Raw genomic sequence first — 25,393 nt, forward strand, 5'->3', positions numbered from 1 at the left:
CAACTCACAATAGATCCACGATATAAGACGGTGTAAATTTATATAAGTATATTTGGTTGACTGTCCCGCTTTCTTGAATAGAGAAACTATCTAAACAACTCCTTGAGTGACGTGTTTTTACGGCTTTGAGAACCAAGCGTGTGCCCGCCAACGGTGAAAGCAGGAAAAGGCCTCGCTCAGTGGAATGCGAGCAACAACCCGAACAGTGTCGATTTTGGCATCCGACTTGTTGTTGCGTTGTAAACAGAACAGGAAGAGACCCATGAGAACTTGACGATCGCTTCACAAAAACAGCTTGACCTCGACCATGGTACAAAATCGAATTGCGAACATCTCATCTGAACTAGACGAGAGAATTCGAGAGACCGCAGCGACCCTCATTGGTGGCTTTGCAAAAGCTCCTACGGCGTCATCCACTCCGATGGTGATTTCGAACAACGTAAATTGTGCGACCATCCAGGCAAATGCAGCACAGTTATCATCACGAAACGCAACGGTTGTGGTTTTGTCGAGTATTGGCTTTGGTATAGATCCTCTCTCCTCCCCTTTTGATGCTACAGAAGCAGCTGTGAAGGCTGTCCGTGATGCAATTGAGAGAGGAGTGCTTAGGCTTCCTACAGCTTCTGAGGGAAACCTGCACTTGCACGTAAAAATTGGAGTCCCGCCTCGAATTACAGGCCTTACAGAGCCTCTCGCCGTTGACATGGCGAGAATTGCCCCACTTCTTCCGACCTTTTTAAAGGTAATGCCGATTGAAGTGGTTGTAGGAGGACTCTTTATCCCTCCCACCGATGCGAGTACCCCTACTGGCGTTTGTACTGCGGTAGCCTGCCTCACGCTTCACCAACGAGTGGCGAAATCATCGTCACATTCTTCTCAACCTGAGGCCATCATATCGTCTCCTACCAGTGTTACCTCGCCAGATTCTCCCGTTGCACCGCCTCGAACCTGGGCTGAAGTCGAGCAATCGCAACACCCTTGTCCAATGCCTGCTCACGATCAAGACCGAATACAGGCGCATGACCAAATTCGGCAACAGCTGCAGAAACTCGCCTCAACACATTTCGTTGCACCAGGCGATATTGAGAAAGATGGTTTCCGCCGTAGCACATCCATCGACATGTTGGCACGAGTCAGTGTAGAGCTTCAAGAGCAACAACCAACTTCTATGGAAGGAGCATCGGTGCCACGCCACATTTCCACCAACAGCAGTACGAGCTTGTCTTTGGAAGGAGGCGATGGATTCTATTTTAACGCAGCAAACAACTACAACTACAAGAAACTTCCACCTGGCGTCACTCCGAAAAATAACAGACGTCTCTTTGTGCGTCATACCTATCGCGATCACTCTTCGGAAATACCAGCAATTCCGGAGGAGATGGAGCTTATGTCACATAAAGCTCCACTGCGAACCCCCAATGCGGCCTTTCCACTAAAGCTACATGAGATCCTTTCGCTGATTGAAAGCGATGGACACGACGATATAATTGGATGGCTTCCTCATGGACGATCCTTCAAAATCCACAAGCACAAAGAGTTTGTCGAAACCATCCTTCCAAAGTACTTTGTCATGGTAAGTTTTGCCCATGAAAATAGAATGCTCTGCTTGACTGCCTTTCTGATGCCTATGCTCTCTATTCATATGTTCACATCAGACGAAAAAGTCCTCATTTTTACGACAATTAAATCTCTACGGTTTCAACCGCCTAAGCGGCATCGGTTCAGACCAGGGCAGTTACTACCACGAGACGTTCCTTCGTGGAATGAAGTTCCTCAGTCGGCGCATGCAACGCCAAAAAGTCAATGGGAACGGCATCCGTGCCGCCGGAAATCCTGATGAAGAACCGACTCTGGCTCACTTCCCAGAGTGTCCTGTCCAAGCCGTTCTTCGCGACTACGCTCACGACACCAGTAGCCACGCTACGGATACGACGGGTGATGATTCGCTCACGGGTCATCGTCAATGTTCGGCTGTTGGTGTACAAGTCAGTTTTCCTTTGAAGTTGCAGCGTATCCTGGACAAATTGGAAGCGGAAGACAAGCATGATGTTGTGTCTTGGTTGGCTCACGGTCGGGCCTTCCTTGTACACGACCCTGACCGGTTCGTGTCCGAAATCATGCCGATGTACTTTAATCAGACCAAGTATTCCAGTTTTCAGCGCCAACTCCACATGTACAACTTTCAGCGCATCACCGCAGGTCAGGACAAAGGTGCCTACCATAATTCATACTTTCAACGTGGCAAGCCGGCTTTAGCCATCAAGATGCAGCGAACCCGAGTCAACGGGAAAGGGACACGCCGCCCGGGTAATCCGCACGCTGAACCGAATCTGTACAAGATGGAATCACTTCCCGGAATTCCATTCGGGGCCATCATTGATGTTCCTGTTGACATGCCCGGTAGCGGCAGTGGCAGCTACGACCAGCTAGACGATGCATCTGGGAGTGGGGAAGAAAATTAGTATTTCAATGGAAATCATGGATAAAGGTATTTCGGAGAGCTTTGTGCTAGACCTGTATATTGCAACGGAGTAGAGGACTCTATTGGTACCCCTCTAGAATCATTCTCTTGGCATAACAAACTATAATCATCACTTACAATTAGTCGGTTCATGACCTGCTTTTCGGATCACATACCGCCTATGAAAAAGGGACTCTTCTCCAAGACTATCGCTTTTTCCTTACAAGTCCTTCAGCTTCTTGACGGTAAAGACTTGCCGGCAACATGGGCAGGGTCTGGTACTGTAGGCCTGTCGCCGAAGCAACCAGGATTGTATGCAAGAGCTGTGAAAAACGTGCCGACAGTGCGGATTGGACGACCAGGAAGCCTTTTCTCCCACTTCGTAGTGACAGAGGCAGATTACACAGGTTCCGACGACATCGCGTGTACCTAGCGCTTTGATGCCCATCACATCGTTTGCAGCACTCCCTTGTAGCGGTAGTCGCCATGTCCAGGGCGTGTCGCTGTCGAACATAAGCTAGTACATCCGTTGCCGATTTTGTGCTTGCCGAGGTAATCTTTATCCTGGTCGACGACTATATCCTCCACCGTTAATTTTTTGGTGTAGTCCTGAAGTCGTTTCTGTAGCTTTGCTTTGCGCCGTTGGACATTGTGTTCCGCATGCCAACGTACTTCCCGTGCCCTATGCCAACTTTGCCGTGCTAGAATCCAGTACAACATGACCCCCAAGCCCACCAGCACACCCAGCATGATGCAAATCAACCATGGTAGGACTAGAATTAAATGCTTGGCGGCTCTTTCATGAATGGGTAAATAATGAAAGAGCAACGGAAATTCAGCACGGGCAACCGTCCATTGTTCGTTGACGAGAGCGTTCCACAAATCTTCCATCGACGCGTTTGGATCTTGCAAAATCTTGACCAATCGAATTTCTTCGATACCGGTGCTAGCACCGGTCGACGACGACGAAGGCTGGTATGCAAGCTGGTAGTGCGGAAACGTTCCCGTCGCCAAAGAACATAACAAGACGTAGAGCGATCCAAGCGGCGCAATGCTTAGAATGAGCACCGCGAGGGACAGTACGCGGGCGGTTACACTGGAGGCCGTCATGATGATTCGAATCAATTCTGGTGTATGCACAAAGAAAAAGGGCATCGGGTGACTCGTTGAATGGGCTAGACGATATCAACAGTACGCAACGTTACAGTAAGTAGGTATGTTCAAAACAGATCGCGGCCAGCCGGAGAACGATTTACCAAGAATTGCAAGTGATGCCCAGTGATTCGTCCAAGACAAGTTTTTCACTACAGGTTTTTTAATCGTTATTTTGGGGAAGGTCTCCACACCGAGTAACGATCCGAATTCCCATGATCCATCCGCCCAACTAGAGTTTGTTCTGTTTCCTACTGTTGTCAGTTGCGATGCCTTGTGCTTTGTCTGGACATGATGAGTACCCCTAATAGGGTGTATCTTGCGGTGGAATAGCTAGCAGTAAGGTTGTCTCTACAATATCACGTGACACTCGAATTAAAGTAGGTAGTTTTCGATGTTCACAGTCTTTCTCCAATTATGAACTCAGACCGGTACTCGCCTTCCGGGAGGGTCCGGCACGTCTTCCGTTCGCAAGAGAAATACAGGGAAACGCAGCGTCGAGCTTTCTCTTGGTTACTTTCGGGATAACATAAATATCAAATGACGAGACAGTGAATGAATCTACTACCGACTTGTGGAAAACCAGTGATGCGGACAGAACCTCTTACTTTCCATTGGAAGACTTTTCTGGATACAACCTCTGTCGGTTACCTATTGATCGGTTAGTTTCATTGATTGACGCCAAGGGGACTGCCAAGTCAGGTTTCGAGTTCCAGTATGCCGACAACGGCAACTCCGTACAGTGAACATCTACCGTTGGTCCCGTCCGCATCGGAAGCCTCGTTAAATTACGCTTCCCTGTACGATGACGAGGTTGATGAGGAGCGTTTGGGCAACGTCATGCGACCCGCTTCCGAGGCTCACAACCACGGAAGCAACGGCGGTGACGTAATCTCCAACACCGACAAGGAAACCATGACGCTGTGGAATATTGTTGCCATTTTGTCTACGGCATTTTCGTACGGCTGCGTGTTGACAACACTCTTCCTGATAACACTCCCGATCGAATGCGAACGACTAAACGTTGATCACCCCAATATTCCGAAGAGTGTTGCGTTGGGAATTTTTGTGGCGATTGCGGGTTTAACTCAACTGATATCGCCACTCGTCGGTCGTCTTAGTGATACCTACGTGCCACCCAAGCCACACGATTTGGGACAGCGATTGCCATATTTAGTGCTCGGTGCCGTCATGACCTGTATTGGTCTGATTGGGCAGCTCTTCTCCAGCTACACTGGCTTTTGGTTGCGCTATTCGTTTGCCTTTTTCCTGCACATGATTGGACTAAACACGGTGTACTCCATGATGATTGCTTTGATTCCGGATCAGGTTCCGGCACACCAAACAGGTGTTGCCAACGGCGTCCTCGCACTGCAACTGGTCACCGGATCGCTGTTTGGATTTGGACTGTTTCATTCTTTCCTATCACAGAATATCCAGTCCATGTACATGCTGTATACATGCATTGTGATCATCACAACAATTGTGACTTGTACTCATGCACACGAACAAGACGCTGAAGTAGCCTTTCGACGGATACGCCGGAAACAGAAAAGCTTTCGGAGACGACAAACAACACGCCAACATAGAACTAAAAGTACGGGAACACAGGACCGGTCGGAGCGTGACGACAGCAACAACGGGGGAATGGATGACGAACAATGGCACGAGCAAGCCTCTCGTATGGTCCAAACGGCAGCCAAAAAGGTCGCTCGGACAGCCAAAGATATTGTCCTGACCCCCACGTTAATCTTGAAAACCATGCTGGTAGACCCCATCCGTAAAATCGACCGAAGAACTCTCCTTCGCTCCTACAGTATCGATACCACCAAACACCACGATTTCTTTGTCGTGACCATTTCGCGACTCTTCTACTATTGTGGCATGTCGGTTCAAACTTTTTTCCTTTACTACTTGCACGACATTATTAACATCCGGACGCATCCGGAGGCCGCCGTTGCGACCCTGTCGATTCTCGGGCAGTGCAGCGGTGCCATCTTTTGCTATCCCGTGGGTCTTTTGTCGGACCGATGGTTAGATGGCCGACGGAAACCGTTTGTGTACTTTTCCTGTGCTCTGCTGCTTTCTGTCATGATTGCTTTAATCTTTGCACGGACATGGGAGCAAATGGTGATACTCAGCTTTATCTTAGGAGGAGCCAACGGGGTTTATTTGACTATGGACACGAGCTTGGCGGTCGACACTTTGCCCAAAGACTCTGAGAGCGATGACGATCCTGCTTCTGAGGATTTTAGCTCCGTGGGAGGCGAGGAAGACACGGATGGAAATGCACAGCTCTTGGGACTCTGGGGTGTTGCGGCATTTTTGGGCTCAGCTTTAGGCCCAATGATTGGGGGACCACTGCTCTATGCGTTCGGAAGCATGGAGGTGGAAGACGGCACAACCACTAAAATCGCTGCTGAAGAGTATAGTATCCGTGGTTACGCCGTCCGTAAGCGCATTCTGTAAAATTGAAGTGTATTCCACTTCGTTAAGCAAAAGATCTCACAGCTGTTCTTTTGGTCTCTACACTACACAGTTCTTTCACTTTCGGCGTTGTACTTTATGTGCTCTGCTGTCTCCCTCCGATTCATCAAACACCACATTGGATAGTGAGCTTTAGAAACGGAGAATGTGGCGTCCCTGAAAATTTGCCTTGTACACAAAAGCTTCTCACTACCAATCACAACCACTATTTTTTCTGTAGCATGCTTCCCTTGACTTCTCTAGACAGCATGGATTGGTAGCTTTTTCATTTTACTTGCTCTTTGCGCGGTGTGTGTTTTCTTTTACTGCTAGGCCACGTGTTCAAATGCTTTTCTTGCGCACAAGATTTGCCAGACTTCGGATAACTTCATACATCACAAGTAAAATCATTTGTTTTATTCGTGGGTGTCTTACATTAAAGTCGTGATCTGATATATGAAAATGAAATATCTGGATGTAAATTCACACATTCGCAAAAGAAAAAGTTTGTCTCTTTAAGTACAAAGCAAAGCCCTACCAAGTCCCAGTCAGCAGACTGACGGCAATTAAAGAGTGAAAATAGGGAAGTGGTATGGAAACAAAAAAGTTAAACGTTGACTGTTAAATTAGGTTTTGCCTTACTTTCGAAATTCTTTATAAGTAAATTTCTCAAACTTCAACTAAGGACCAATTTATTTGAAATGCCCCATTCCTTCATGCAGGCTTCACTGCTTTTCCTCCTTATTTTGCGTGTCCTAGTTGCTCCGGTATGCAGTTTTTCTCGAGCCACACTATAATTCTAATTCACCCAGTGCCGCACGTTCACAGTAAAAAGGATGGATACGCCCTTCTTGATACAAAATACAGTCAGTCAAAACAAGCGCATGTTTGAGCATGCACGCTCATACTATGCATAGTCGAATGCTTTCGTCGTGCGATGAACCAACAATGAGTACCTACCGAGATGCGACGCATTCCTTCCCTCGACAGATACATGCAGAAGAAGGGATCCATAAGGAGGACAATCGCATGTTTCTACTAGATTCCTTCGATAGTTCCGCAGTTCACCACCGTTCTGTTAGCTCGCATTGTCACGATATCTCGCGGCTGGACAGAGAATTGCCACTAGGCTTGGAATTTAAACCTGCGGAATGGGACGTTGTAAGTGCATGGTAGTGGGCGGCATTTTGGATTGTGTGGTGGTATTGTTTGATCTCACAAATATATTACTCCAATGGAGCAGATTTGTGGGAGGGGGAAAGCTAGTTTCGACCATGTCGGAAACAGGCGACTGCGGCTCCTTGTTGCCAATAGCATGCATTCATATGTAGAGGCAAAGTCTAGAGTTGATAAAACTGCCATAGTCCAAACTATTGTTGAGCAGATACGCGAAGCCAGTCCTAATGGAGGTTTTGTGAGAAAAGACGACTTCGGCGAGTGGTACGAGATCGGAACAAAAGCTGCAAGGGAGAAGGTTGGACACGCAATCCGCGACTGCTTGACAGAACCTTTGAGGGGCAGATCATTGAGTACCTACCAAGAACGACTGGAAAGCCTACAGGAAGTACAGGACGAAGTGTTTCGTTCTCTGAAGATTGCTGGTATTCAAGAAAGAGAAGGGCAAGCAAACAGTCCATACAAACAAAATGGGTCCGCCTAATGTAAATCGACGAAGAAAAGTTACTCTATCGAAGATTTTCAAGGAGAAGGTCGAGGTTTGTAACTGCTCATGATCCATGAATTCCCTCCGACGCCACCAGATTCAGTAAATGCCTGTCCTTGTCCTTGAGTTTAAAGAAAGGAAAGGAGCATAAATGCGTCCTCTCTTTAACTCTTCTCCTACTAGCATGATCTAGATAGACCGTGCTCTTTAAAAGAGATAGTAGTTAATATTTTGAGTTGATCTTTCGCATTTACTTCTGGTATAGTAGGTGGATGGATACGACCGATGGTCATCGACATAATGACGTCAGCAAATATTAGGATTTCCAACCAACTTCGCAATCGAACAAGGGAAGCAACAAATCCAGATATAGTGAGAGCAATGATGCTGATTTACTGTGTTACTGTATCGTATAAATCTGACTGACAGTGAATCCTTGCTCACAGCCAGTTCACGCTGCCCATGAACACCACCACAAACATATTCATGTACTTTACGCTATACGAACTCCTAACGATCAAAAATACCATATTGTACAATGGTGAAGACTTTGATTTCCGTTGATCCGAAACGTAAGTCTCGGCGGCCCTGGAAGTTCAAACGAAAAGGAGCAGACGCAATCCTCACAATCTTGCTTGAATTCTCGTCGATACCATCCAGGACTTCCCTGGGAGCAGGAAACTCCGTTGCACAATCGTTGGCACCCTGATATACCTCCAGTTGCTTCCGTAGAAGAAGGCGAAATTTTTCGAGTAGAATGCGTGGATTGGACCGGAGGACAAATTAAGAATGACGATTCTTCCGACGACGTCAAGAATGTTGACCTTTCGCAAGTGCACTACCTTTCTGGCCCCATCGCTATTCCAACGGCAGAGCCTGGAGACTTGTTGAAAGTAGAACTCCTTAATCTAGGGTGCCTTGACGGCGACGAATGGGGCTTTACCGGTACTTTTGCCAAAGAAAACGGAGGAGGGTTCCTCACGGAGCACTATCCAAGAGCTTCGAAAGCCGTCTGGGACATTGAAGGCATCTACTGCTCCAGTCGACACATCCCTGGGGTTCGTTTTGCTGGACTCATACATCCCGGGCTTATCGGAACGGCGCCCAGCGCAGAACTTCTCAAAATGTGGAACGTTCGCGAATCTGCGCTTTGCGAAGAAGAAGGTACACCCAATGAAAAGACACTTTGCAGATGCTTGTACACACGTCCACTCGCCTGTCTTCCTGATCCCAAAGGAGCCATGCTTGGTCAGCTCGGTCATTTTAAAGCGAAGCAAGGAAATGATGAAACATGGGACAAAGTCGCAGCTGAGGCAGCTCGCACGGTTCCGGGACGTGAGAACGGGGGAAATTGTGATATCAAGAATCTATCTCGTGGGTGCTCTGTCTACTTTCCTGTGTTCGTTCCTGGAGCCAATCTTTCCATGGGCGACATGCACTTTAGCCAAGGGGATGGTGAAGTCTCTTTTTGTGGAGCAATTGAGATGTCGGGCTTTTTAGACATCAAATGCTCGGTGATCAAAGGAGGAATGGAAATGCTCCCTGTTGTAGGTCCAAGTCCTCTGTCGGTGAATCCAATTTTTGAGATTGGCCCGCTGGAGCCTCGGTACTCGGAATGGCTGGTTTTTGAGGGTGTTTCTGTTGATGAACGTGGCATGCAACACTATCTCGGTGAGTAAGCTTTGCAACTTTTTGACTCCATTGGGGATTTTCATAGGTCTGACAGGTCACTGCACTGTTTCCATAGATGCCACTATTGCGTACAAGCGCGCTGTTCTAAATTGCATCAAATATCTTGCAAAATTCGGCTACACCGAAGAGCAAGTCTATTTGATGCTTTCTTGCATTCCATGCGAAGGTCGGATCAGCGGAATTGTCGATGTCCCAAACGCCTGTGCGACGCTGGCTATTCCTTTGGCTATTTTTGATCGAGACGTCCGCCCTCCCAAGACAATGGCCATGTTGGAGCAGCTAGCAAATGGCATCAAGGTCTTGAATAAGGACGTTTGTCTATCGACCGAAGGAGGAGCGGAAGCCAAAGACTCCCGGTTAGACTGACAATTTCGTCTTATCAAGCAAGTCCGTTATATCAAACGGCAGAACGACCACAAAAAGTGAGGACCCTCCTCCTCTCATCTTTGTAGATAAAGAAAATTGACAAGGGCGACAGTTTAATAAAATCATGGCCAACAGCAACCTCATAGTTCCGTTTCTGTGTCGTCAGAGGGATATTCCAACCTTTGTCCACTGTCTTCTTGACAAGCCGACGGAGGTGTTTCGACTCCTAGAATAGCGAACGGCTGGCGACATGATGGGCATAGTGATTCCGGGCGGGATATAAGCCAATTGAGAATGCAGACATTGTGAAATACGTGCGGGCACAGAAGTGGATTGGTAGAGTGCATGCAATTGTCGCCTTCAACAAATGCCTCCAGACAGATGTTGCAGCCGTGCATATATTTCAATGATTCATTTTCTGGTTCCTGGTATTTTCCATCGGAATCGATACTGTCTCTATCTGGTCCAGCAATATTGCGAGTAGTTATATTCTGAGAGCAATTGGCAAAGATGGTCGTCAGCACCATATGGAATGAGCCTAGCTCTAAAAGGCCTTTTTCCCTCTTATTTTTCGATACTCACCACCATTTGGCATCGCATAGCATTTTGGAAAGATCGCTTCCGACGGTGATTCTCTCTCTCAGAAAACGCTTTGACATTGGCTTCAATCCGCGAGATCTCCGCATCCAACTGATGCTGCTGCTCATCGTGTTCAGTTGATTGTTCATTCATTCTTCGTATATACCGACGGCGTAAGTGAATTGTTCCGCAGGAGATAGCACACGCCCCGCAGGTTACTGCCAAGACACCCAAGAAGCAAAACCAAGCAATATAGCCCAGCGGCGTCTTGGACGTCTCTATTGAAGATGAAGTCATAGCGTGCCCTCCCTACTTGATAAGAAAAAGATTGCTTTACCGGGATGTGTCTTTCAACACTACGAACCAATTCTTTTCAAACCTCTCGAACACAGTGAAAATCAGTCTGCCCCTCCTGTGTTGGCTGTTTCCGAAGGTCAAGTCGGCCACGAAGCCTTTTCATTTTGCGTTCCGAAAAGAAAATGGGAATCTGGTTCACAATCAAAAACTATGTCTGTCCAAAACATATGCGCCACACGATCGCTATATTTATATGTCCTATCTCGCGCGACCTGCTTTTTAGGCAAAATGCAATACACACTCTTTACATAAAGAGATCACTCCCTTTCTCATGTCGTTGCTCACAGTCAGTGAGAAAATTTCTTTATTTGTAATGACAAAATTCGGAATGATAGCTTGCGGTCTCAGACTCGAGCACTATAGGCTTTCAAAATCTTCTTACATATATATTACATTCACCAAAAGCAGAGACAAATCGAAAACAGGCATACCTGGTATGATATGGTTCACTGGAAGTTTAATCGTTCCAAAACCAGCGCGGAGCAACAGTCATTCCTGAAGGCAAATCGTGTTTTTCTCGTTCACACCCGCATCCTTGTCGTTGCACCAAATACGCTTGTGTTGCTGCTACCTCACGAAGCCAGTCTATTGGGCAAAGGTCGCGCTTTCGGTATCAAGCAGACACTGGAAGCACGAGAGCACACCACTCATTCAACGTGTCAATCTGTGGATTGCTCGAAGCGTTTTTAGATCGATCGAGAGCGTTTCTTCGTCGATCTTTCGGCTACCTTGCCAGCATCGCTTGAAGAATGTCATCCGATCTGCCGATGGCTCAGCAGAAAACTTTGGCCATCATGCCAACATACATGGCATCTTTGTCGATTCCGTGCTCTGCATCGCCGAGGCTATCCGTGATCATCGCGCAGGAAAAGGGAGCACAGTACAAAGAGCACTTGTCGGAATGAGCTGTGTCGACACTCTTGCCTCATCGGCCTGTTTTCTATCTTCATGGTAGGTCACACGGGGAACCATCGCTTACGCTGTGGGAAACCAGGCGACATGCAACTTCCAAGGCTTTTTATTACAGTTAGCAATAGGGGCACCGCTATACAACTGCTCGCTGGCGTTGTGCTACCTTCTGACGATAATGTACGATTGGTCGAACGATCGTCTCGCACTCATGGGACGATGGGTGCATATGTTCATCATCTCTTTTTCGGTGGGAACTTCGATTTTACTTTTGCCTCTTGGTCAGTATAACCAGATAACTCAGGTGTGTTGGATAATTGGATACCCATCCGGCTGCGGCAACAGCTCCAACATACGGTCGAACATTCCCTGCGTCCGAGGAAATTGGTCTTGGAATTACGGAATTCTACTGTTTTACGGACCTCTCTGGCTTTGCATCGTGCTTACTATCATTGCCATGGCAAATATTTACCTGGTACTTCGCGCGACTCATACTCGGATGCAAAGATATTCCACACAGGCACTCAACGCGATGGAATCGAACGGCACTAAAATCGGAAACACAACATCGGAAGATCGCAAGTCTTCAGGTTTGTTCAACAAGGACGCCACGCCGATGCTATCATGGTCGCGCACCAAGCCATTTTGTACTCCTTGTCGTTTTTCATTACGTGGATGCCTTCCACTGCGTGGTCGCTCGCTCACTGGTTCAATGTGAGCTCTTTCTGGCTTGATTTTTCGTCGGCCTTTTGCGAGCCCCTGCAAGGCTTTTGGAACTGTATTGTGTTTGTCCAACACAGGCCAAGCAGCCGCAATCGGATCCGTGTCTTTTTACGGCAAACTTTTGAGCGCTTTACTAGCAATCCTGATAGCTCGAGCTCTATGACACCAGCAGCCCCCATCCGGTTCACCTGACCTCTCTCGTCTCTCATTGACAAGACAAAACCATGGTGCTGGAACCCATTAAGAAAAATAGCAAGGACTTCGTCGAAGCCAGTCACGCCACAAAAGCGGAGGATTTTCTCGAGGAGACGGATCTGAAGGGTAGTCGCATAGTCGACAAGAAGACCAGTACGATGGAATTGACTTCACTTCATCTCGGTGGAGGAAAGTAAAGCGCTCTTTTATCACATGCTTAAGTTTGTTCAATTCATGTCCAGCCCAGCTTTGCATTCTGTTGGGACTTTCAATATTGAGCGCTCGCCAAGTTCATTACTTTTTTTGAAAACTGTTTTTGTAGATTTACTTCTGAAACAATTCATTCCCTTCTGCCTCTTCCTATTTTCCTTGCCTACATTTAAGATGGACTACTAGTAAATCGTCGTTTCATCAGCTGACAACTACTTGGCCTGCCTTTCTCTATTGGAAATCGCTTTGAATTGGACGGTCAAACGTGGGAGAATAGTCATGGATAAACCACTATTATAATTCAATTTTCTCCAATTCATTTTGCAAATAAAAGGTCCAAGTATCTTGTGCAGGTTTACGATAAAACATGTCATGTCAACACGATTTAATCCAAGAAAGACAATGACTGGTTTTGTTCATGTGAAAAAGTTTACAGTTAGGCCGACCAGGGGTTTGGTGGCTGCTTCATGGCCTGAGCATTCTTCTCAGTGTTGTTCCTTCTCATCTGATTGAACATATCTTGTTGAACAGACAATAAGTCCTCTTGCTTCGCTTTGAAAATGGGCCGCTGATGAACCTTTTGATGAGAAGGCTCTCTCGCACTGATGGCTTCTCGAATAGCGTGCCCAATTTTTTCGCGTGCCTGATCATCCCCGATCTCCATCCAAGAACCATCCTTGTTTTGCTTGACAAGCATCGCAGAGCCATCACCTTGTGAGCGCACTTCTTCCAAAACCTTATTTAACACGATGCTTTTATCGAGTTTGCTCTTGGCCGCAAGGTATTCGTCAATGTATGTCCGCACGATACGACGCATATGAAGATTACCAGGTCGGTTATAGCTACCTTTTCCCCGGCCGCAGACCACGTCGAACTCTCGGGGTTTGTAGCCAAATCCGAGAGACGTCGAGTCCACAACAGTCGACAAGGCGCTGATAGCGGCCGGCATATCCACCATGAACCTGGCGTTTGAGAGAAACGAGCGAGAGGGGGCTGCCATGGTCATGGTTGTATGGATTTGAGGTCAAAGGGGCTTGGAAATAGATCGCTAACCAAATAATGAGAAGGTTGTATCAAAACATCAACTTTGCAATTTGCCGATGACGCCAAAACGGCTTAAAGTACATGACTAGCACAGTAGTCTGATATACTACTTGTCATCACTTTCTGAGTACAATATTTTCATCCACAACACTGCATGCATGATTCCTCTCGCATTTTTCGCTGCACAGAGGTGTCTAGAAGCGTAGTTGCGGATTCTGCACAGAAAAGTAGTTCCTGGATTCTACTCACTGTAAGACTCGTTAGACAAACGACAGTGTTGACGGACATCTTTGCCGTTATATGGACTTTCAAAGAAGAGTCTCGATCACTTACGTTTAAGACGAAATTCTATTAGGCAATGTAGTTTTCATGAAACAAAGATGCCTAATTTCCTCAACAGCGCTTCCCTAAGTCTATTATTCGATATTTTTTGGATGTCATATGGCTTATACAGTTTTATGAAGCTCTTCGATTGTTAGATCTCTAGTTTATAGGATGATTAGTTTACAGGACGGATTGCGTTGATCATACTGCGGCTATTAGATTGATCCAGCAACTCTGACGGCTTCAGCTTGTGACGCAATAGTTCCTCCCGGCCTCAAGAATCTTACTGAATCACAGTTCTTCACACCCGGGGAGTTGATAAAGCAAAGTGTATCGCCTGTACAAGGATTCATATATGTGTGTGGAACTGATTGTGATATCTTCCAGGCGGCAAACAAAAGAAGAGCTTCCACTGCCTTTGCAACCTTCCATATTCATGGCAATCAGTATCGTCTACGTATTTCCGCAGGCCGGGTTGTAATTCGTTTATTCAATCATACAGCCTCATATCGCTTCCCAAGTGGAAAAGCAGGTACCCTAAAATTGCAAAAACAGCGACAACGTTCAACAGGAATTCGTCTGTCTGTTGATTTATCACACCTTTTTCAGCTCCTGCAATTGCATGCGGGTCTGGTGCTTTAAATGTGGTTGGTCGACGACGAGAGACTCGTTTTCTGATTTCCGGGCCTTCCGCGATCGCCCAAAGAGGGAGTCGATTCCGAACACCCCATGCTCGATGTGCCCGCTTGGAGAACGACTGCAAATTCCCTTGACCCGCCCATTCCGCGCAAATTCGCCTTTGCCAAACGCCTTGAGCAGCCTCAGGTTCATCTTCCGGTTCTACACCCAATAGATCGCCCGGTTCGGCTGCTAGAATTCCTACCATAGACTTGCTTCCCGTGGCATGCTGCCGGCGGTTTTTGGCTCCAAACATAATTGCGTTCATGCAAGCTTCTAAGCCAGGAGCTGATCGGGTGTTGTTCGATATGCCAACAGTGACTCCTTCGCAGCTGGTTCGGAGGATTTCGTTTGACGCAATCTGCCGTGTAAGCTGTTCCGCTAGAGCAGCTTGACGTTGGAAGAAGTCAGACATATCGTCCACATCATCCGAATGTTGCAACCGGTCAACAACAACGTATAATCGTATTGTCTTTTCTAAGTCGTCATTGTCGGAAACCTCTGGCGTCGGCTTTAATCCCTTTTCGCGACGCAATTTGTCCAGATCGGTTTCTATCGTTAGCTTTGGAAGTGGAGCAAAAATGCCTGAAGAGTGTTTCAATTCGTCGGCTGAGTTGTTAATCTGGACGTGTTCTTGCAGCTTTTGCACCGTTGGAAGAATGACAGATTCTGCAAAGTGTTGAGCGTCGGTCATCATTTCTGGCCTCCAAAGAAAGTACAGCATTGCGAAGGCTGGTAATCTGAATGGCGGATGGGTTTCCTTGTGGGCACCGAATGAATCCACGGAGAGTTCTTCAGTTTCTTGGGTAGCCGAATCGTCGTCGAAATCGCACAAAAACTGCGTGGAGTCCCCGTGTTCCTCAATCTCAGATAGCATATAGTACCGCTCGGTACTGTAGTGCGAAAGTTCTTGAGTGCTAAGAATAGTAACTGTCAATGGGGATGACAAAGAGGGGCTCTCCTCACTCTCGTCTATTGAGCGTTTCGGACGCAGCATACTGGACGATGATCCCGATCGTCTCATGTTGTAAGCCAGTCAACGAGCCACACGCTTATTAGATTCAATGCTATAGGCAGTCGCACGTATAGTAGTAGCCACTTCTAAAATGGACTCGACTAATTTTGTTTCCATGTTTATTCTCAGCCAGAAGCTTGAATCCAACAGCAAAGAAAGAGGCTTGTCGGACACCGTACGTATGTAGTACGTAACGTGAAGGTTTCTGTCCGTTGGAGGGGGTATCTTCTTCATGTTAAGTCGGACTAGTCGAACCTGTTGTGCCGTTGTGTTTTTGCTCGTGACTGATTTCGAGGCTCAAACTGACATTGACGATCTCTGTGAGCAAATTTGTATTCGCGCATTCCAACCAAGAAAAGATCATGAGCGAGCGTTCCCGGACACCGCTTTTGCTCTCGTTCGCAGGAGGAGCCGCAGCAGCCGCTCTAGTAATGGCGGCCTTGGCGTATCGAAAGTTCGACAAAGCAAACGGTAAGGATAAGAAAGGTGGTTTATTTCAGAGGTCCACAGTAAAAGAATTTTTTTCCCCATATCGACAATTTGCATTCTCACTGGCTTGACCGTTCATATTGATATAGCCGGAGCCACCGGAGAGGGTAACGATCTGTCGCTTTTTTACGGTAATGAAAAAGAGCTCACTAACATAACCGAAGCCCGCAAATTCTTACCGAAAGAAATTTACGGACACCTTGTCCGCGACACGGTCGTTTGTTGTGTTGACATTGTGCTGGTGCGGCACAATGAGGAAAGATCTTGCAAGGAATGTTTGTTGGTTGAGCGCTCGACCGAGCCTGCCAAAGGACTCTGGTGGTGGCCTGGTGGACGCCTACTCAAAGGTGAAACCTTTTTCGACGCCGCCCGTCGCAAAGCCTTCCAGGAAACGGGTTTGACCAACGTGACACCTATTCAAATCTTGGGAGTATGGAATACCTTTTTCCCGACGTCAGCCTGGGATACTGACTCTTCCAAAGGTACACAGACGGTGAATCCCATTGTGCTGGTGGAACTGAACGATGTCGGCGGTGACGTCAAACTCGACGAGACCAGCGAAAACTATAAATGGATTGAGCTGGATCCGCAAGCGGCGATTGCGAATGGTGAAGATCGTTATGTTGTGCAGGCGCTATTGCGCTTACAAGCTTGGACTTCGGCCTACATAACCACCTTTTAAATGGTCGTCGTTCTTTACCTATGCAAATTCCATTTTGTGGCTTGACTCCCATTTTTTGTGTTGCCTGAGGAGCAGTCCTAGGGCTTTATTGGGTCCCGAGTTTGACGAAGGCAGATCTTCTGAGCAACGTCAGTCAACGGAGTACGTCCTTGTCACAAGGCTCGATTGGAACGAAGAAAAAGCAAGAACGCCGTGTCAAAGAAATACGAAATGACGGTGAATCCAAATCGAAAGAACAGTTATATCTTGAACGAATGCAAGGAGAGAACTTTCATATCTTACAATTCGTCTCATTCACAGTCAAGATTTGTTCTGAAGCTTCACGGTAAGAGCAACAAAATCTAGAATCAAGAGTTTTCACAACCTGATCTGTTACCTTGGTATTGCTGGTCACACCTCGAAATCATCATCGTCTACGGTATCTTTGAAACATGTCTGCGAAGGCAGTGCGCGAGTTCCACGGCAAGAAGCTGATTGCTCGTCACGTCCACGAAGTTTCCGAAGGCAAGCATTCAATTGATGATCGGAGTGTCTTGATCACGACAGAAACAGACCTGGAAACCTTGCCTATTTCCGAAACCTGGTTGTCCGACACTCTTTTGGTAGTCAAACCGGATCAACTCATCAAACGACGGGGCAAGGCCGGTTTGGTCGGGATTAAGCTCAATTGGCAGGGCGTACAGGAATGGGTTAATGCTCGTATGCAAAAGGAAATTCAGATTGAGCACGCGACCGGCACGTTGGATCACTTTATCGTGGAGCCGTTCGTCCCACACGAACAGTCGGACGAGTATTATATCTGCATTCAGAGCGATCGAGAAGGTGAAGAAATCCTTTTTTGCGCGGAAGGTGGTGTGGATGTAGGTGATGTTGACACCAAGGCAAAACGCTTGCATGTCGCTATTGATGATGACTACCTCACACCGGATCGCATCTTGGAAGCGGATCTGTTGGAGGGCGTTCCGGCCGATCGTCAGGATAGCTTGGCTTCCTTTGTGCTCACACTCTTTACCGTCTATCGCAAACTCAATTTTGTTTACATGGAAATTAACCCCATTGTGTACACAGCTGAAGGTACGATTGTTCCTTTGGATTTGGCTGCCAAGATTGATGAAACGGCGGCATTTCTGAACGCCCCTGACTGGGGCCATTTGGATTTTCCGGCACCCTTTGGTCGCAAGGAGTTTCCAGAAGAAGCGTACATCCGCGACCTCGATGCTAAGACAGGAGCCTCGCTTAAGTTGACAATTCTAAACCATGCTGGCCGAGTTTGGACCATGGTCGCAGGCGGTGGTGCCAGTGTTGTGTACGCCGATACCATTTCAGATCTCGGTTTCGGACACGAGTTGGCCAACTACGGAGAATATTCGGGAGCGCCCAGTACGGAACACACTTTCGAGTATGCCAAGACGCTGATAAGTCTCATGACACGCGAAAAAGATCCACGAGGCAAGATTTTCATTATTGGCGGGGGGATCGCCAATTTTACCGACGTTGCTGCTACCTTTACCGGTCTCATTAAAGCGATCAAGGCCTTTCAAGAAATCCTGAAAGCACATCACATCAAGATTTGGGTCCGCCGTGCGGGTCCGAATTATCAAGAAGGTCTGCGCTTGATGCGCGACTGTGGTGCGGAGACAGGTTTGGACATTCACATTTACGGACCCGAAACGCACGCTACTGCTGTGGTGCCCCTGGCGCTTGGTCTGGCGAAGGCTGGCGACTTTCCCGAATTTGATGACCCCCGTGTCCACGAGACTCTACCCAAGCGAAACAGCAGTAAAGCCTCACTTGAAGAATTGTCGAAGATTGAATACACAGGGCAAGTTGCGGACCACGAAGCAGATCACAATGTCGAGAACTTTACTGCTTTGACCCGCTGTGTCGTTTACGGTATGCAACATCGCGCTGTTCAGGGTATGCTTGATTTCGACTTTATGTGTAAGCGAAAGAAACCATCTGTCGCGGCCATGATCTTTCCGTTCTCTGCAAATCATTTTGTAAAGTTTTACTGGGGAACCGATGAAATTATGATGCCAGTCTACCAAACAATGGAGGAAGCCTTCAAAAAACATGCAGAAGTGACGGTCGTTGTGAATTTCGCATCCTTTCGCTCAGTGTATAGTTCAGTCTTGGAAATGCTGAACTTTTCCGAGCAGATAAAGACTATTGCAATTATTGCAGAAGGTGTTCCAGAGTCTCAGACGAGAGCAATAAATATTGCAGCTCAAAAGCTCAATGTCGGAATTATTGGCCCAGCAACAGTGGGTGGGATTAAGCCCGGTTGCTTTCGTATTGGTAACACTGGTGGAATGTTAGACAACATCGTTATGTCCAAACTATACAGGCCGGGATCAGTTGCCTACGTGTCCAAGTCAGGAGGTCTATCCAACGAGTTGAACAATTTAATCTGCCGAAATTCAGACGGTGTGTACGAAGGTGTGGCTATTGGAGGAGACCGTTACCCAGGCTCACGCTTTATGGACCACTTGTTGCGATACAACGATAATCCGCATGTTCACATTTTGGTCCTTCTTGGAGAAGTTGGAGGTGTTGATGAGTACGAGATCTGTGGGGCCCTAAAGAGTGGCAGGATCAGCAAGCCATTGGTGGCATGGTGCATTGGCACTTGCGCTTCTATTTTCCCATTTGAAGTCCAGTTCGGTCACGCTGGTGCGTTAGCCCGCGGAGACATGGAAACGGCTCGAGCCAAAAACAAAGCATTGAAGGAGGCTGGAGCCCATGTACCAGAGAATTTCTTTGAGTTTGGCGACGTGATCCACGAAGTTTTCGAATTTCTCGTAAACAGAGGCTCTCTTGTACCCGCACCTGAACCAGAACCACCCAAAGTACCAATGGACTACGCGTGGGCAAAGCGCCTCGGCTTGGTCAGAAAGCCTGCGCACTTTGTTTCATCGATTTCCGATGATCGTGGCGAAGAGCTGCTGTATTGTGGAATGCCGATCAGTGAGGTCTTCGAGAAGGATCTTGGCGTTGGCGGAGTTGTGTCACTTCTCTGGTTCCGTCGGCAATTACCCACCTTTGCTTCCAAATTTATTGAAATGATTCTAATGGTCACGGCTGACCACGGACCAGCCGTATCAGGCGCGCACAACACAATTGTTGCAGCGCGGGCGGGCAAGGATCTAGTATCTTCTCTGGCAAGTGGCCTTTTGACAATTGGACCTCGCTTTGGGGGAGCGCTCGATGAAGCAGCTGTAATGTTCAAGGAAGCTAGTGACGCAGGTTACGATGCAGAACAGTTTGTCAAGAACATGAGGCGAAGCAACAAGCTAATAATGGGCATCGGGCACAGAATCAAATCATTGTCAAACCCAGACAAACGCGTTGAGATTATCAAGAACTATGCCCTTGACCATTTTTCCGACAACACCGTGCTAAAATTTGCTCTTGCTGTAGAACAGGTTACGACAAGGAAGAAAGCTAATCTTATTCTGAATGTTGACGGATGTATTGCTGTTTGCTTTGTCGATATGCTTCGCGGCTGTGGAGCGTTCAGTAAAGAAGAAGCTGACGAGATGATACATAACGGATGCCTTAACGGTCTTTTCGTCTTGGGAAGGTCCATTGGATTTATTGGTCACTATCTGGACCAGAAGCGCCTTAAGCAAGGCCTGTACCGTCATCCGTGGGATGATATCAGTTACATTAATGAATGAAAATGATTTGAAACATATCAAGTTAACAACATAAATATCGATAAAGCTTCATTGGGAGCTGGAGACACAGTTGAACGGTTCTAGCTCCTTGCATACCGCAGAGGTGAGGGGTGTGACACCGAGTAGCGTAGGTATGTTGTTTTTGGTTGGATACGAGTCGTGTGCCACTAAAGTCGAATAGGAACAGTCGGCAGCGTATCTGTATTGCAGCGAGTATGTAGTGCGCTGCACTTCATCATTGGAGGATTATCAGACTTGCCAGTACGAGACATGTTGCCCCATCTTGAATGTTTCTGGGAGTCTCGGTATCGCAGCGGAGTGCCATGAAATGAATGACGCCTTGCTTCTGAGATTGACTGAGGCCTTGCGTCGTCCACGACGATCGTGACTACTGTCCCAGCTTCCAAAAGTTTTACGAAATGGAGAGGAAGCATAATATTGGCTTGTAGCAGTAGAATGTAGGATTGCTTCGCCGGGCATGCGGAAGGTTTATGGTAAAAAAAAAGAGTTTTGGTAAGGAAATATGAGAAATCTGGATTAGCGCTAACTCACAGTGATGTTCCAGAGAGTTCGTAGTCCTGTGGGCCACTGCAATACTCCAAGCAGAACGAAAAGTTCCGGCACGACAAAAATCAATAGCTTGTCTTAGATAATTCCTTGGCTGGACAGAAACCAGATGCAAATTATTCCGTCCCTAAACAAAGTTTCAGAACCGCATAAACGATGGCTACAATATATTATGCTCGGGACAGTGAACCGACCCCGTCAAGGTTTAATTGTAAATCGAATGGGCTTCTAGGCATATTCTCATGTTGGCCATGCCATTTCTGTCTGATGAGAAATACTCTCCTTCTTTGCTTTGTATAGGAAATATTCAGGTCGCTTAATGTTATATTAAAAGGAGAGCTAGATAGTAGCGTTACAGGTCACTGTCAGCCATAAATGAATGAAATGGAAAACTGACGTGGGTTAATTTACACTTAACTGTTAACAGTAAGCTAAACATGGAAGTGTAGCAGACAATTAGAAATAGCCCCTTTGGCACCGTCCGTGTCATTCACGTCAGTTATCGAACCGATCTGGAACTCGCTCACTGTCATTCTCTAGTCGGCAGTCTCGTTGGTACGTCCATGTCCCATGTCTCTTTGTACGTACCATCGCAACCCATCAGTATCTATATTTCGAGAAGCATGAAGGGATCAGCTATATTACCTTTCGCTCTACTCTCGTGTCTGGTAGCGCAGGCAATCGCTTCGTCCTTTGGTGGGACCACCTGGGCGCCCATTTTTGCTGGACGTTCCCACAAAGCTATCTCCCGTCGAACATTGACACATGGCAGTAACCACCGTCCATCACCATCTATCCAAGCAGGTCTCGGTTTCCTTGACGGAGCTGACTGCATTACACAAGTATATCCTTGCCGATCCATTGGCAATACGTTGCTCCGTGGAGCTTTATTGCGTATTGCTTCGGATCTGTCTGGCGGAACAGCCTTTGAAACGGTTAAAACACGGGTTACGATCTTCCCGGAAAGCCCTCTCGAGGCTCTGAACAACATTGTGAAAGAAGGCGGGGTTCCCGCGCTGTGGACGGTACGTGCCGAAAATTTGAGCGACTTTTAGAATCTACTCTTGAGTTTTCAGCTCGTCGACAGAAAAAAAATCTGCCTTGCCTGACCGCTCCAGCTGCATTTGTAGGGTTCCCAATCTCGAACCATCGAAGGTGCTTTGGTAGGTGCCGTGTTCATGCTGGGGAGCGTCCTGACCAAGGCACAGGTCAAAGCATTTGGTGGAGGACCTACCATGGCAGCTTTGGCGGGTGGTCTCGTCGGTGGTGTCGCCCAAGCGTTTGTCATGACGCCTGCCGGTATGATTTTTACATCCCTCAATTATAATCGCGGTCGCAAAGGATTCGAAAATGACAACGCCATGAACGTGATTCACCGGGTGGTGGACGAGAAGGGTCTCATGGGCATGTATTCGGGCTTTCGACCCATGGCGCTTCGTCAAGCGACCAATTGGGCGTCCCGAGCCGGCTTTACCGAAATATGCCGGTCTGTGTTGGGCCTTTCGCAGTACGGGTTGCTGGGAGAGCTATTATCGGGGGCTATCGGCGGGGTCGGATCGTGCTGGAACACTCCGATCGAAACGATTCGGGTCATTACGCAACGTGATATTGCGGCTGGGCGTCCCCAACTGACAATGAAGGAACAGTGGGATGATATTGTGGACGCGCAAGGATATCCGGGATTGTTCCGTGGTGTCACACCACGCGCTCTACAAGCAATATGGCAAACAATCTTTTTGGTGGTGGTCCCCAACATGATGGGAATCTAAGTAGGGAGGACGGAATGTCTCATTCTCCGCGTCAAATTCTTCTCTCCAGTAATTGTCTCGCAATGTAAACAGTTTCTTTGTTGCTTTAAAGTTGATTTTATTTGCCCAAATAGATGCGTACAATATCGGCCAGGGACGCGTACGTTCCAAACACACAAAAGACGAACCCAAGCGCCAACAAGATATAGCTCTTGACCTTTTCAAAAAGCCATTTGTCCCGCATTGACGTCAGTAACCGCCATCGTCTTTCGTCTACCCTGGCCACTTCCTCTTGTGAAGCGTCCGTTTCGAGATGTTTGATAAAGGCCAGTTCCAAAATTGGCGGTATTAATAATGCCGTGGACGATCCCGCCAAAGCTCCAGCTAAAGAAATAAGGGCTTGTACGTTGGGAACGACAACGGCGACTAGGTAGGTGGATATCACCAGAGCTGTACGCAGCATTGGTGAATCCCCGGGCATTGTCATTTCGGGAAACATACTCGTGACGGAACTCATACCGGCTCGACTCGTATCGTCTTCGTCCTTGTTGTCACCATTCTTGGCCGGTTCTGCCTCGTCGACATCAAATTCAAAGTTGTCGTATTCGTGTGACCCAATCGAGGCTACTTCGTGTTCCGGAAGCGGCGGTAGGGGCTCAAAGGCGTCGAGGTCGTCCTCATCAGCCGCGTCCGTCTTGGGTGGAAACTTGCTTTGCACCCAGGGTGAAATCAGTTCCAGCGCGGGAAAGAGCTGCAACGGATACGTTAGCAGCACGGACAAACTCACGGCCGTATTGGAAATCATAAGCCATAACGAGATATTCTCATTGTCGGAAAACTCCTTGACTAGAAAAGCCGTAATACTTCCGTTGGTGACTTCGCCAAAGGCCATGACGGAGAGCGACGAAACAAGGGCAAGAATGAGTGCCACAGTTGCCATGGAAGCCACAAAGACGGGTTTGAAATGTTGAGGATCCTTCATGGCCGACTCGACGGGTAGAATGAGGCAAATGCCTTCGTAAGAGTAGAGAATGGCACAAACCGCCAGGGGCGCTTGGGACACGTTAATTGTAGGGGTAGTTTCGGGTCGCTCGTCCCAAAACTTGACAATGACGTAGCCCAGCACACCAAAGCCAACCATAAGTGTAATGCTCCCCGCAGCCATAACGGGAGATAGTGACTTGAGATTGGGCAGATAGGAGAGCGAGAGAACCACCGGCAGGGCCAAAGTGAGGACACCGGCGTGGGTGGAAAGCATGTGGACCTCCATACGCTCGAGCACGGCCAGGATATTTTCACCAATGAAACTTAAAAAGACGGTGCAGATGGCGAGTTGTTGAATACAGACACAGGCCGTGACGTAGCTGTTGAACTGTTTTCCGTAAGCCCATTCGCCAACGTCGGGGTAGGTAATGTTGGTATTGTTTGAGACGTTACTCGGGGTGTCACTGGCGGCGTCATCAATCGCACTAGTCTGGGGCACGTAGTTGCCAACGCTGACGTTTTTCCGCTCAATGAATCGTTTGAGTTTGACTACCGTCCAGCAATTGTACGAACTCCAGCAGCTCATGAGGACAATCATGGTGCATCCCAGCGGTACGCCCAACTGACTCACGGCCCAAGGCAAACTGAGGACGCCACAGCCTATGTAACCCTTAGTCAAGTGAATGAAGGTTTGCCAGACGGTCGTTTTATGTTCTTGGGAATCGTCGTCATCATCGTCGTCCTTAAGTTGCGACAGCTTACGACGCATATCGGGTGTGCGGGGGAGCTCCGTTACCGGCTTACCAGTGGTCTGGTACGAAGCCGGAGCGAGTTGAGACGCTACCAGCGGGATCATCTCCGGAGGAGTCGTAGCCATTCTACTGCAATTATCTCACACGACGAGGGCTGACGAGGAAAACTGGGATTGGTTTTTGGGTAAGTGGAGACTAAGAGAGTGTGTTAGCTACCGAATAGGGTATTCCGACGAGGGTATGTGCGTGTCGGTAGGTAGAACGACTCGACCGAGAACGAACCTTGCCGTCGCCTCGCCGGGCATCACACGGGAAATTTACTGTTATTCTCGGGCGAGATCTTCGCGTTTTTCGTGTCCCGTCACCAGATCCAATCCAGCACAATGAATCGTACAGTAGTAATTATAAAACGTCCGAGACGGATTTTTCGATCTTGTTCGATTTCGGAAAGTTGGTTCGTCCAGAATCCAAGGAATCTTTGAATCACGACTGGTTCGAGTCACTGTCAAGCATCGTGAATTTAGAGTACCTTGTAGTAATGACGTGTTCGAACGGGAATGACTGAATCGTGTTGACGTAATCCGAAGAAATCCTGTGAAAAGCCGAGCCGAGACCATTAGAAAATGCATTTTCTCACAGTGACAGTCAGTGAAATAC

At 47.7% G+C, this 25,393-nt stretch overlaps 12 protein-coding genes across 12 annotated transcripts; 8 read left to right on the forward strand and 4 right to left on the reverse strand.

Annotated features, from left to right (window-relative positions):
* The first annotated feature begins 259 nt into the window (after nucleotides 1–259).
* PHATRDRAFT_45816 (predicted protein) lies at nucleotides 260–2,603 on the forward strand. The gene is made up of 2 exons (XM_002179990.1): nucleotides 260–1,573; nucleotides 1,656–2,603. Exons 1-2 carry the CDS (start codon nucleotides 308–310, stop codon nucleotides 2,460–2,462), a joined length of 2,073 nt encoding a protein of 690 aa, XP_002180026.1. The 5' UTR covers nucleotides 260–307; the 3' UTR covers nucleotides 2,463–2,603.
* A 305-nt stretch (nucleotides 2,604–2,908) lies between these two features.
* PHATRDRAFT_35616 (predicted protein) lies at nucleotides 2,909–3,571 on the reverse strand (the record flags this gene model as incomplete). The annotated part of the gene is made up of 1 exon (XM_002180185.1): nucleotides 2,909–3,571. The coding sequence occupies one exon, from the start codon at nucleotides 3,569–3,571 to the stop codon at nucleotides 2,909–2,911; it is 663 nt and encodes a 220-aa protein (XP_002180221.1).
* Nucleotides 3,572–4,162: 591 nt separating this feature from the next.
* PHATRDRAFT_45818 (predicted protein) lies at nucleotides 4,163–6,082 on the forward strand (the record flags this gene model as incomplete). The annotated part of the gene is made up of 1 exon (XM_002179991.1): nucleotides 4,163–6,082. The coding sequence occupies exon 1, from the start codon at nucleotides 4,331–4,333 to the stop codon at nucleotides 6,080–6,082; it is 1,752 nt and encodes a 583-aa protein (XP_002180027.1). The 5' UTR covers nucleotides 4,163–4,330.
* A 698-nt stretch (nucleotides 6,083–6,780) lies between these two features.
* On the forward strand, nucleotides 6,781–7,981 carry PHATRDRAFT_45819 (predicted protein; the record flags this gene model as incomplete). The annotated part of the gene is made up of 3 exons (XM_002179992.1): nucleotides 6,781–6,846; nucleotides 6,947–7,240; nucleotides 7,323–7,981. 3 exons carry the CDS (start codon nucleotides 6,781–6,783, stop codon nucleotides 7,737–7,739), a joined length of 777 nt encoding a protein of 258 aa, XP_002180028.1. The 3' UTR covers nucleotides 7,740–7,981.
* A 186-nt stretch (nucleotides 7,982–8,167) lies between these two features.
* PHATRDRAFT_54476 (formidase) lies at nucleotides 8,168–10,798 on the forward strand. Its single transcript, XM_002179993.1, has 3 exons — nucleotides 8,168–8,314; nucleotides 8,403–9,413; nucleotides 9,490–10,798. The coding sequence occupies exons 1-3, from the start codon at nucleotides 8,281–8,283 to the stop codon at nucleotides 9,798–9,800; spliced, it is 1,356 nt and encodes a 451-aa protein (XP_002180029.1). The 5' UTR covers nucleotides 8,168–8,280; the 3' UTR covers nucleotides 9,801–10,798.
* A 379-nt stretch (nucleotides 10,799–11,177) lies between these two features.
* Nucleotides 11,178–12,760, forward strand: PHATRDRAFT_35620 (predicted protein; the record flags this gene model as incomplete). The annotated part of the gene is made up of 4 exons (XM_002179994.1): nucleotides 11,178–11,392; nucleotides 11,427–11,616; nucleotides 11,692–12,235; nucleotides 12,585–12,760. The coding sequence occupies 4 exons, from the start codon at nucleotides 11,178–11,180 to the stop codon at nucleotides 12,758–12,760; spliced, it is 1,125 nt and encodes a 374-aa protein (XP_002180030.1).
* A 290-nt stretch (nucleotides 12,761–13,050) lies between these two features.
* Nucleotides 13,051–13,818, reverse strand: PHATRDRAFT_45821 (predicted protein). Its single transcript, XM_002180186.1, has one exon. The coding sequence runs from the start codon at nucleotides 13,777–13,779 to the stop codon at nucleotides 13,210–13,212; it is 570 nt and encodes a 189-aa protein (XP_002180222.1). The 5' UTR covers nucleotides 13,780–13,818; the 3' UTR covers nucleotides 13,051–13,209.
* Nucleotides 13,819–14,631: 813 nt separating this feature from the next.
* Nucleotides 14,632–15,926, reverse strand: PHATRDRAFT_45822 (predicted protein; the record flags this gene model as incomplete). Its single annotated transcript, XM_002180187.1, has 1 exon — nucleotides 14,632–15,926. The coding sequence occupies exon 1, from the start codon at nucleotides 15,841–15,843 to the stop codon at nucleotides 14,632–14,634; it is 1,212 nt and encodes a 403-aa protein (XP_002180223.1). The 5' UTR covers nucleotides 15,844–15,926.
* A 270-nt stretch (nucleotides 15,927–16,196) lies between these two features.
* On the forward strand, nucleotides 16,197–17,005 carry PHATRDRAFT_35623 (predicted protein; the record flags this gene model as incomplete). The annotated part of the gene is made up of 2 exons (XM_002179995.1): nucleotides 16,197–16,305; nucleotides 16,413–17,005. 2 exons carry the CDS (start codon nucleotides 16,197–16,199, stop codon nucleotides 17,003–17,005), a joined length of 702 nt encoding a protein of 233 aa, XP_002180031.1.
* Nucleotides 17,006–17,436: 431 nt separating this feature from the next.
* Nucleotides 17,437–20,746, forward strand: ACL (atp-citrate synthase; the record flags this gene model as incomplete). The annotated part of the gene is made up of 1 exon (XM_002179996.1): nucleotides 17,437–20,746. The coding sequence occupies one exon, from the start codon at nucleotides 17,437–17,439 to the stop codon at nucleotides 20,683–20,685; it is 3,249 nt and encodes a 1,082-aa protein (XP_002180032.1). The 3' UTR covers nucleotides 20,686–20,746.
* A 1,129-nt stretch (nucleotides 20,747–21,875) lies between these two features.
* PHATRDRAFT_35625 (predicted protein) lies at nucleotides 21,876–23,021 on the forward strand (the record flags this gene model as incomplete). The annotated part of the gene is made up of 2 exons (XM_002179997.1): nucleotides 21,876–22,277; nucleotides 22,383–23,021. The coding sequence occupies 2 exons, from the start codon at nucleotides 21,876–21,878 to the stop codon at nucleotides 23,019–23,021; spliced, it is 1,041 nt and encodes a 346-aa protein (XP_002180033.1).
* Nucleotides 23,022–23,079: 58 nt separating this feature from the next.
* PHATRDRAFT_45824 (predicted protein) lies at nucleotides 23,080–24,861 on the reverse strand (the record flags this gene model as incomplete). Its single annotated transcript, XM_002180188.1, has 1 exon — nucleotides 23,080–24,861. The coding sequence occupies one exon, from the start codon at nucleotides 24,859–24,861 to the stop codon at nucleotides 23,119–23,121; it is 1,743 nt and encodes a 580-aa protein (XP_002180224.1). The 3' UTR covers nucleotides 23,080–23,118.
* Between the last annotated feature and the right edge of the window lie 532 nt (nucleotides 24,862–25,393).

Source organism: Phaeodactylum tricornutum, chromosome 8 (assembly GCF_000150955.2).
Source record: "Phaeodactylum tricornutum CCAP 1055/1 chromosome 8, whole genome shotgun sequence".
NCBI classification, from domain to species: Eukaryota; Bacillariophyta; class Bacillariophyceae; order Surirellales; family Neidiaceae; genus Phaeodactylum; species Phaeodactylum tricornutum.

Coding starts and splice junctions, on each gene's coding strand:
- PHATRDRAFT_45816 (XM_002179990.1), top strand. CDS start 308: ATGGTACAAAATCGAATTGCGAACATCTCATCTGAACTAGACGAGAGA. Junction 1,574..1,655: donor TTCCAAAGTACTTTGTCATG/GTAAGTTTTGCC, acceptor TGTTCACATCAG/ACGAAAAAGTCCTCATTTTT.
- PHATRDRAFT_54476 (XM_002179993.1), top strand. CDS start 8,281: ATGGTGAAGACTTTGATTTCCGTTGATCCGAAAC. Junction 8,315..8,402: donor GATTTCCGTTGATCCGAAAC/GTAAGTCTCGGC, acceptor GATACCATCCAG/GACTTCCCTGGGAGCAGGAA. Junction 9,414..9,489: donor TGGCATGCAACACTATCTCG/GTGAGTAAGCTT, acceptor CTGTTTCCATAG/ATGCCACTATTGCGTACAAG.
- PHATRDRAFT_45821 (XM_002180186.1), bottom strand. CDS start 13,779: ATGACCATGGCAGCCCCCTCTCGCTCGTTTCTCTCAAACGCCAGGTTC.